Source organism: Physeter macrocephalus, chromosome 14, assembly GCF_002837175.3.
Source record: "Physeter macrocephalus isolate SW-GA chromosome 14, ASM283717v5, whole genome shotgun sequence".
In the NCBI taxonomy this organism is placed as follows: Eukaryota; Metazoa; Chordata; class Mammalia; order Artiodactyla; family Physeteridae; genus Physeter; species Physeter macrocephalus.
This window is the reverse complement of record NC_041227.1, coordinates 60,377,473-60,388,144: the sequence shown is the minus strand read 5'-3', so window position 1 is coordinate 60,388,144 and position 10,672 is coordinate 60,377,473. Positions and strand designations below refer to the sequence as shown.

The 10,672-nt window shown below is 41.3% G+C and overlaps 1 protein-coding gene across 1 annotated transcript; it reads left to right on the top strand.

Annotated features, from left to right (window-relative positions):
- Positions 1–812: 812 nt before the first annotated feature.
- ARL6IP1 (ARL6 interacting reticulophagy regulator 1) lies at positions 813–8,980 on the top strand. The gene is made up of 6 exons (XM_007126466.4): positions 813–933; positions 3,121–3,254; positions 3,688–3,807; positions 6,201–6,318; positions 6,920–7,004; positions 7,446–8,980. The coding sequence occupies exons 1-6, from the start codon at positions 898–900 to the stop codon at positions 7,562–7,564; spliced, it is 612 nt and encodes a 203-aa protein (XP_007126528.1). The 5' UTR covers positions 813–897; the 3' UTR covers positions 7,565–8,980.
- Positions 8,981–10,672: the final 1,692 nt, after the last annotated feature.

Sequence of the window (10,672 nt, the reverse complement as noted above, 5' to 3'; positions counted from 1 at the left end):
ATTTCCCCAAAGAACCCAAGAAAATAAGCCAATTTTATAAGTCGGTGCATTTTTCACAAGTTCTTGAACTATGCCCAGATTTCCACACCCTCTCCGCCGCCCCCGCCCCTCCATCAAACTAAGGCCTTACTCCTAATGGGTAGGGAAGGAAAAATTGCAGAAAATCTACATAAATGGCCCCTTTCACTTGTACTCAAAACCTCCTGAGATGGGCACGAGCCCGCGAGTCACATATCTGGGTCTAAGCTGCTCAGCGGCCTGGCTAGGGCTGCCACAGAAGGTATTAGAAGAAAGGCGGGCTGACTAGGGGCACAGCCAGGGTCAGGGCCACCGTCTGGGTCGGGAAGAAGATCCCAGCCAGCCAGCCTCCTTAATCACAATGCGGTTAGCGTCACATGCCCATCTCTGCCCTCCGCCTGATATTGGGTGGCATATTTCCTTGAGGAATAAATTCCAGAGAGGCTCCTTAGCTGCTTTGAGGTCCCCCGGAAGAGTCCGAGAGCCACCATGGCGGCCCGCCCTGGCGATACTGAGGCCATACCAGGTCCCGGCCGGGGGCAGTTGAACCGATTCCGAAAGGCCTGGGCGGGGCGTAGCACATCTTCTGGGTGCTGATTGGTCATTCCGTGTCTCCGCCCCCTCGGCCCCGGCGTGGTCTCACTCTCCTTTGATCTGGGTTTCAAGGCAAGCGCTGAGCAGCGGTTGGTCCGGCCTGCTTAAGCGTGATCTCGATTTGCCCAATGAGGAGCGAGCTTCGCGGGTTCTGTCGGGAAAGGCAGCTGGCCTATATAAGCGGCCTGCTGGGCGTGCCCTCTCGCTAGGGTTGTTGTGAGTGCCTCTGAGGAAGGCCGGCTTTCGGGGGCGTTTTGCGCTCGCTGAGGGGGCACCTCGGGAACAATGGCGGAAGGAGATAATCGCAGCACCAACCTGCTGGTGAGTCCCAGCTCCTCTTCGCGAGGGAACCGAGCGGGGCCTCGTTCCTATCACCCGCCGCGGGCCCGGCCCTCCTCTCCGTTCCCAGGTGCAGGCGACGACGCCTGCCCTTTGGGCTTCTTGGGTAACCTCTGCTTGGCGGTCACTAGTCGTGTCGACTCCTAACATCCCCTGGGGAAGGTGCGCGACGGAGCGAGGAGGGCGCGTGATCATTCACTGCGAATAGGGGTTGAGGAGGAAGCGGGAGAAGGGGGGCTGTGACCAGCCTGGGGTGCAGTCCTTGGCAGAGGGCGGCGAGGGGCTCGTCGAGCGCTTTTGCGGCCCACACCCCAGCCGTATCTGGGTTTCCCCGTCTTTGATCTTAACCAGGATGTCCGTTCGCCCTTTTCCTAATACTTGGGCAGGGGTGGAGGGTCAAAGGGCTGCTGCCGAGAATTTCTTTTAGAGCTGGCACAGCTTTAAAACGGCGGAGGCTACGAGCTCGCCGCTGGAAACTGGAGGTAGGATCCAGCTGGAGGGACAGTGGGAGGTTCTGGCGTTTGTCTGGAACGTGTAAGTCTGGGCGAGGGTGGGGGGTGTCCCAGGACGATTTTAGAGTAAGCAGGGGTCGGAGGGAACTGCAGTAAGGTTGTATCACAGGCCGACAGTTTTAACCTCAGCACGAATCCCCCCTCAGGATCTAGGTAAAAACGAGAGAAATCCGTCCATCTTCTCAGTTGCCTTTCCCCAGGAAAAGGCATGCTACTCACCACCAGAACAACAGTGAATAGAGAAACCAAATAATTTAATTTTGACTTTTGATTTTCCAAGAGCTCAGGTGCTAACGAATTAAGTGACTTTGCAGGGCAGTTTTGATTGTGCGTGATTTTCATTTTGCATTGGTTTTTAGATATGAATGACCTCTGCCCCCTTACATGCACACACACACCCCCCTTTTCTATGGTTTGCCTAGTGAGCCCCAGCCAGGTTCCTTTTAAGAGTTGATCGTTGCCCAAGTTCACACAGCTATTGAAACAACGGATCCTGGCCTGGAGCTCGGCTGCTCTTTCCACAGAGCAGTGTGACTTAATTTAAGGAGAACAAGGCCTTTGGCCTTGGATTTGCTGGATTCAGATCTGTAAACCTCTGTGTATCTAAGTTTCCACATTTGTAAAATGACGATAGTAATGACACCTTCCTTTCAGCTTGTTGGGAGGAGTAATTAAAGTGTAAGTGTATAATATATTTAGCAGAGTTTCTGCCACATGGTAATCTCTTATTTAAGTATATTAAGCATGGTATATAAAGTCAGAAACATTGAGGTCACCTAAGTGTCAGTGTGGCACAGATAACATCTTTATCAAGATTAATCTTCCCTGTCTCCTGTCATTTGCATATTTCCCTCTGAAAACAGTTATAAGGACACATGGGTTTCCTGTTCCAAGTTTTTTTTCCTCTACCAAAATCAGTTTAAGGGCTTTTTGCCACATTAGCTCATCTGAGAAGTCTACTTGCAGCTGATGGTCAAATTTGCAGAGAAATTTGAAGTCTAACCAAAATGTCCTGATAAGTGTAAGAAGCATTTCATTGAGATATATTGGGCTTAATATGCCTTTTATAATTTTGTAAAAGCACAGTAGTTTTCTTTAATTGTGCAGATGATGCCAACATCTAAATGATTTCATTGCACGAAGAGCTATTTTGGAAATTGAATGCTGTTCAGGAAGAGGCTTTCCTAACGGATTCAGAAGTAGGGGGCTAAATCAATGAAATGACAAAACAACAGACCAGTTGTAACTACCTGAAATGAGAAACTTTAAGTGATCCAATTTTATACTCGGGGCGCTGCCACTTAGTAGTGCATGGCTTTGGGAAAGTCCATTCTGAGCTTGCTTTCTTTAAGTGTAAAATGGCTCTGATTATCCCTATCTTAAGGGGTCTATAAGGATTATGTTACATAATGCATGTAAAAGGGTAGCCCAGTGCTTGGACTTGGAAAGTGACCAATAAATGATAATTTTTTTCCCCATTGATTTCTGTCTTTGGTTTCAAAATTGCGTTAGAATTTCTAAGAAACTAATTTGTTTAAGATAGTGATTTGTAAGAGCTGTTTTACATACCTGGTGCCTTAGAAGAATTTAACTCTCTAGGAGCCACAGAAATGTTGAGATTAGTAAAATGATCGCTTTAAATGTTACTCATATGTAGGCTGCAGAGACTGCAAGTCTGGAAGAGCAGCTGCAAGGATGGGGAGAAGTGATGCTGATGGCAGATAAAGTCCTCCGATGGGAAAGAGCCTGGTTTCCACCTGCCATCATGGGTGTGGTTTCTTTGGTGTTTCTGTAAGTGAGCTATTAAATTTCTGTAGATTGTGCTTGTTACTCATAAGGGCTCAGGTTCCATTTATGGAAGTGCCTGAATCTGTAAAGAATGCCTTTGCTTAGAGCCGTTTGCCTAGTTTTCAAAATTTGTAGTACTTTGTAAACTCAGTAACCAAGGCAGTTGAATAAATCTGTGGCTCACACTTTTTGGCCTTAGGACCCTTTACACTCCTAAAAAATATTGAGGACTCCAAAGAGCCTTTGCTTCTTCATGTTTACATTAACAGTTAACAGCTGTGATGTCATGAAGCTTCTGGAAAACTACTTGTGAGAAAATTAGAATAAAAAAGGCGAATAACATCTTTGAGAACCAGAGGACTAGAATAAACATCTTCAGCTAGGACTAATGAGGACTATGTTTTTCTAACCTTTATTATTATTTTTTTTTAAACAGGACTATCTACTATCTAGATCCATCCGTTCTGTCAGGTGTTTCCTGTTTTGTTATGTTTTTGTGCTTGGCTGACTACCTTGTGCCCATTCTAGCGCCTAGAATTTTTGGCTCCAATAAATGGTAGGTGGCATAATGATGTGGCAGTCTAATTTCTGAGAAGTTACTGCACCTGGTAGCTATGACTAGTGTGTTGTAATTAAGCACAGAGAATTAATTGTCTTAACCATCAGATAGCTAGGGGTTAGATTTATCGTTTGATGTATATAAATCACAAACTTCCAATACTTATATCTCCATAGTTATTTTATGCTCTAGCATTTATTTTGACTTTTTTTTTCTTCCTAGACCTTTTTATTGAAGTGAGGCTTTTTTAGGTAATGTTTTATCAAGGATTGCAGACCTCATAATGGGCTTTCCATAAAAGTAGTATGTCTACTTTTACATTTTTTCCATTGATATTTAAGATATTATAATATTAATTTCACCAGTTACTTTTGAATGAATATGAAAACAGTAACGTAGATTTTTTTTTGCCTGTTCATTTAGCAACTGTTTATTGAATGTCTACTTTTCTGTTAGGCAGACTCTTCTGGGTGCTGTGAAATATTTTGACTTTTAAGATTCATCTTGGGACTTCCCTGATGCTCCAGTGGTTAAGACTTTGCCTTCCAATGCAGGGGTTGCAGGATCGATCCCTGGTCGGGAGCTAATGCCTCCCGGCCAAAACATAAAACAGAAGCAATATTGTGACAAATTCAATAAAGACTTAAAAAAAAAAAAAAGAAAAGGATTGATCTTGTGTTTCACGTTGAGACCTTGAGGTAGTGCAGTGGAGGTTAGCAAAAGTGCTTTAGAATACGTTCAAGCTGTATATATAAGTGGGTTGTTGATTGCATTTATACCACTCTTTGAATGGGTTACTTATGAGTTCCCAAGATAAGTGGCTGTGGGTCCCGTTAAAGTATTTTTTAACTTCCTTCTGGAATGTTGCATTTCTCTTTTGATCCAAATAGTGAGCAAAACTAGATATAGGAATGGATTTTTTTCTCCTAGCTGCTATTCTCCCTTGGTTGTTTATTTTAATTTGATTCGTAGTCTACTTGTGCCTGTAGTTTTTCATTCTCCTGATAATAGCAAATTATAAAATAATTCTATAAAAATAAGAATTTTAAATGTAGGGTTTAAGTTATGGGATAATTAAGCATTTTTGTATTGAAATAAAGATGTTTCTGCCATAGCACAATGGTTAGTGTTAGGAAATGTGCTTTGAATTGTTTTTCATTGTGCTGCTGTTTGGGGGGCAAGTTTGTAACTGTGCAATGTAACAATGTAACAGAATCAACCTCAGACCCTGATTTTATTAGCCAGATAACATTCTAATCTGCTAATTCATAACTCCTAGAGAAAAATTTTCAGAAATAAGCTCTTGAAGTTTCGTGGTAATCAGTATGTGGCTCAGTCTTATCTACAGAGCGATTTTGTTTTTTGACATTTATGAGGAAGGAAGGACACTGTTGCCTAGCCACAGTCCAGCCTTGACTATGGGCAGCATACGAGGTCTGATTATTTGTAAGAAGTTCCAGGGCTCAGTAGAAGCCCTTCTACTGTATCTGTCACTGCAGATTTATAGGAACAAGGACTAGAGGAGAGAAAGCAACACATCTCCAGCAGAGGGCTTACTTTTTATAGCAGCCATTATGTCTGTTTAGCAAAGACAGGACAAAGGCAAAATTTCTTTAAAAAATCAGAACCCAAAATACATTATAAACTACAAAGGGCTTTTTGGAGGATCTTTTTGTATTCTTACTGCTGTTTTGTTTGTGATTATATTTTCCCTCAGTGGGACTAAATTTATAAGGAATTTGGATTTGAGCTCTTTGTGGCTGCCTAGGCATCAATTGTATGAAGCCCAGTGGAGGGTATTGTGCTTTGAATGCTAGTAGTTATTATCTTACTGACGAGTGCTTAAATGTAACTGTTTAGTTGAAACTTCACATCTTCCTCAAAATAGTGGGACTCTGATGGGTCACCACCCAGGATTCATTGGGATCTGCAAAACAATATAGGAATAGAGAAATTAATTCATACTGATTTCTGCATGGCTCATAGTAGTCATGAGGCTTTTGTTACTGTCATTGACCAAATTTGGCTTTAGAACCAGAGATAGCCATTACTTTGTACACACACATGTGTCTTTATATTAAAACTTATTCCTGTGCTATGAAAGGGAGTCTCTTTTGCCATGCTGAGCAGCTTGTGGGATATAGTTCTCCGAACAGGTTTTGAACCCAGGCCCTCTGCAGTGAGAGCACAGAGTCCTAACCACTGGACCACCAGGGAATTCCCAAAAGGAGTCTTAATGGTTTAAGAACTTTTTCCATAGGATAATGGTGAATCATTGTTGTTTTTATTGAGATTTTCTTCAGAAGACAGTTTCTGAGATTTGAGAGGACGGTGTATTTCTGTTTACTGTTAAGATTTGCCTATAGTAAAGGGGAAGATTCTTTTCCTAGGACCACTGAGCAACAGCAGAGATTCCATGAAATTTGCAGCAATCTCGTAAAAACTCGACGCAGAGCTGTGGGCTGGTGGAAACGCCTCTTTACGCTAAAGGAAGAAAAGCCTAAAATGGTACTTTTTCGGTTTTGACTTATTTAATTAAGTAAAGCAACATTTTAAGATTGAGTCAGTTTTTGCTTCATTGTAGTGTAAAGCCTTTTTGCTTTACTCTAGTTGTAGTTTGATGTTTACCATTATCTGTTGGTTTAACTCCTCTGAGTACATTCATAAATACTTATCTTATTAGACTAAAAGTTAAAATTACATTTTGCATTCACAATTTTTTATTCTTGTAGAGGTGAATTTTTTGTTTCTCTTTTATTTACTGAAATAAATGTAGAAGGCATATACTTAGGAAGCATTTGTTCTCTTTTCTCTTAGCTTCACTTGAGGTTACTATGTGAAGCTATTAATTGCAAAAGTAGTTAACTTACAAACTACTTAATTTACATACAGAATTACAGTTATTCTAGGAGAGAATGTATTTAAATTCTATAAAGTACACCTAGGGAGTTTTCTATGGGTTTTCTATAATATATAGATACTAAATATTTTTAAAGAAAAGTGGGAATAAAAACTGAGTTATTTGCCAATCTTTGAAACAACCTCCTAAAGTTTCACTTCTTAGTCTGTTTCTAAGGAGTTGATAAATTCTTGTTATTTTCATTATTAGTACTTCATGACCATGATCATTTCTCTTGCTGCGGTTGCTTGGGTGGGACAGCAAGTCCACAACCTCCTTCTCACCTACCTGATAGGTAAGTCTTTGAGGAAAAACTGCAGGCACATCCTGGCCAGTAAAGTCTAACTGGAATTTAGTGAGCAATATGTTCCTGCTCCCTGAGTTCCAGGCAGTGATTAAGGAACTGTGTGAGTGTGGAAAGATGACTAAATCCCAGGTCCTTGTTTTCAGTGAGTTTGTGGTCTTACCAGAAGTTAAGACAAAGAACTAATAACCAAGGTAGAAAGTAACGTGCAAGAGGTAAAAATAAGCAGTGTGTCTTATCTGAGGTTGGGAGGTATGAAGCAGAAGCTTCTGGGGGTAAATACCAATGGAAATAATGGATTTCATGTTACTTCCTCCCATTAAAGTGTGTGATAGTCTGAAGAACTACCTTCTATAAAATGTTAGGATCTTTGGGAAGTTAATTGCTGCCTTTGTAATTTTATTTTGTTTTGTTTTTGTTTTTAATTTTAAGTGACTTTCTTACTCTTTCTTCCTGGACTAAACCAACACGGAATCATTTCGAAGTACGTTGGAATGGCCAAAAGAGAGATAAACAAGCTTCTCAAACAAAAAGAAAAGAAAAATGAATAATGCATCTGCTTTATTCAGTGTGATTAATGGTGTATACATTGTCCTTGGGGACAGTGTCTGTTATGCTGTCTGGATACTAAAATGTTACAGATGTAGCCCTTTGCTGTCCCTCATTCTGCCCTTAGTTAGTAGAAATTCTGACTTGCCAAGTAAGGCTTTATGCCCAGGGTCTTCATGGGTGTGTTGTCATCAGCTGGCCTTATATGGACAACTCATTCATCATTACCACTTGTCTTGGTTTTTCTCACCCAGGGTTAAGTGAACTCTTACTTTTAAAATAATATAGTGGTGAACTTGATCCTTTAGTACAGTTAACAGTGGCTTGGGATAACTGTTCAAGTTGATCTTTGCTTTAGCTGGATACAAGATAGTGGTCTGTGACTACAGGAAGCTGGTTCTACTGTCTACTTCCACAGTCTGCTTAAACAACTGTCTGGCTTCGTGAATATAGAAACCAAGTTTACCACTTCTGATGAAGAGACCAGTTAAGATTCACTCCTCATTCTGTTTTGATACTGTGGGAGAAGAATCCTCATGGAATAAAATGAAAGTAATTCCATGGCCTAGTATGTGTTGGCTTCTCCCTTGTGCAGAATTTAGCAATTTGTGGGAAACATTGATCCTTCCTCCCAAATGTGGAATCTGACAGGCTTAGAACTCTTGTTCCCGTGCACTTAAACTTGAAGTTAGTACATCCTTAAGGGCTTTTTAGTAGCAGGCTTACGCAAGATGGTATTTAGGATTTTTAGCATACTTTAAATTTCAGATTTTCAGCTAACTGAAACTAAAGTACATAATAGGTTAAGAGTCATGTCTATGACCTTCACTCCAAGACCAGCCAATAAAGAACAAAACTCATCCTGTGTTTAGTGAAGATTCATTTCAGTAGAAAATCCTCCTTGTTTTTCAAGACCAGAATAAGCCTTTAAAGGTAAGCCTCAAGATTCTCATTTTATGGTAACACTGGCTGCTTTTGGTCCCCATAGATGGAGTAGTTGAAATCTGTAGGAATGAACCTCTGAGGGCTGGAAATGTGACATATTTGGGAACAATTCTTAAACTGATTAACTAGCTGTAATATAGTTTTGTGAATTTATTGCACTGATGCTGTAAAACCTGGACCTTGTGGTATATCTGTTCCTAAATAAGTGTTGTTTTCTCCCCTTCAATATTGCTGTAAACAGTGGCACCCATGTAGCATATGTTTGACTTTTCTTTTTTAATGTTTCGTATACAAACTACCGTAATTTACATGTGTTTCCTCATTGTAAATAAGCTTGTCTTCCTAGATTTTTGTGTGGTATGTGTGTTCTACCAATTAACTACTTTTGCAGTTTTAATCCTGTATTATTTCTTCTACTTTGTTTTGTGTAAAAGAGGAAAAATTAAAAAGCTGGAATCCCTCCTTGTGTCCTTTCTCTATAGCTTAGCCAATACACAGTTTACATGATCGGATTTATGTACCCAGTTAATGAACTACCCTGTGTGATCATTACATGGCTATAAGGTGCTCTTTAAGAACAAAATGAAATAAAAGGTTTAAATTTATTCATTCAGTAAACATCCAGGCACCACCCTAGATGGAAAAGGAGATACAATGAATAAGTGATGGCCAAAGGTGATGTGTGAGAGGGCCTGGTTAGAAGAATAGGCAGGGAGCCATGCAGCAGAGAGTGCCTGCCAAGACACCTCTGCACCCTAGGGCCTAGCTCAGAATTCGGTACCTGAGCTGCTCAGTAAATAATTGGTGGGTGACTTTTGTTTGCACTTAGAAGTTTTTCAAAAATAGAGCCCCAGTTGGATATTTTATCATTAGGCCTTACTATCTATACGTAGTGGATCTTGGGAACAGATTCAATGTCAAATTAAATCTCTTGCTCCCCCTTTGCCCAAAATGTATGGATCCTTCCTTGGAGCCTCCTGGGGGCTTGATGATGACCAGAACAGGGAAGTCTCAACCCAGTCACCATAGGTCTCCTTCTGGTCACTGGATGCTCTGAAATGCTGGTCTTCCACATGCAGCTATGATTACTCCCCAGGCCAACTTGGCTACTCCTGTACCCGCTCTGGCCACAGCACAGGTCCCCTTTCAACTCTTGCCTTTGCACCACCTCTGGCAGAGGTCCTATCATTCCAGAATTCACAGGATGACAAGAGGCAATTTATACGTGGCCCTCGCGCTCCATTTCCACCCTTCTACCCTTTTCCCAGTTCCAACCCAACCATTTTGAGATTTCTGTCCATCTTTATATGCCCTCCTAGCTCTTAATATCTATAGGCCACACACCCTTCCTAATGTTTCAGGAGCCCCTAACCCCACAGGTAATTTAGTAGCTTAGACAAGTTATAAGTGACCACTTTTTCGTTTTGATTTTTTAACCTACAGCAAAATTTGGAGACTGAGTTAACATTGAATTTAGTTCGCTCACTCATTTGTGAAGTGGAGATAATAGTACACACCTCACAGGGGCGTTATGTAATTGCATGTGTTGTTTTGAGGATTCAGTTAATCTACAGGAGGCACTTAGTGGCAGTTAGGAATTAGTAGTTGTTAGCACCCTTCACGACACAGATCAAATGGCACTTCCTCTGTGAAAGCTTTAGCAACTTTCCAGGCCACCTCTCTGTTCTCACAGCACTTCATATTGGCGTCCTATATGGCACACTGCCCAGTATTGTGCTGTTATTTAGAGATCTGTCTCTGCTAGGATCTGTACCTCTTAAGGGCAAGAACTGATATTTTTGTCCTCTCACCTGGTACAACACCTGGCAGGCACATGGTAGGCACTCATTTCCTGAATGAAGGGATGAATGAATGAATGAAGTGTATAAAGAGATAGTGGGTGGTACTAATTTTCTATTTATGGTAAGGCTCTTGAAGGAAAGTGGATTTATTCACTTCCCACTGTTGCTAAGGCCCTCAATTAAGGTGAGCACCACATTTTTAGTCAACAGAATGTGTTGTTAAGTGTACAGGGAATCAGTTCTTAAAGGAAATGTTCATTAGAGAAGCAAATGTCCTTTTGTAAATGTAAGTTACAACCAGAGATTCCTATATCCCTGAGATGTTCAAACTGGGAGCTTGGCTCTCCTCAATGTTCACCTGGG

Bases quoted from the DNA above. Each gene is read 5' to 3' on its own strand.
- ARL6IP1 (XM_007126466.4), top strand. From the start codon at position 898: ATGGCGGAAGGAGATAATCGCAGCACCAACCTGCTG. The intron at 6,319-6,919 runs GTACTTTTTCGG...TTTCATTATTAG, and splicing joins AGGAAGAAAAGCCTAAAATG to TACTTCATGACCATGATCAT. The intron at 7,005-7,445 runs GTAAGTCTTTGA...TTTAATTTTAAG, and splicing joins CCTTCTCACCTACCTGATAG to TGACTTTCTTACTCTTTCTT.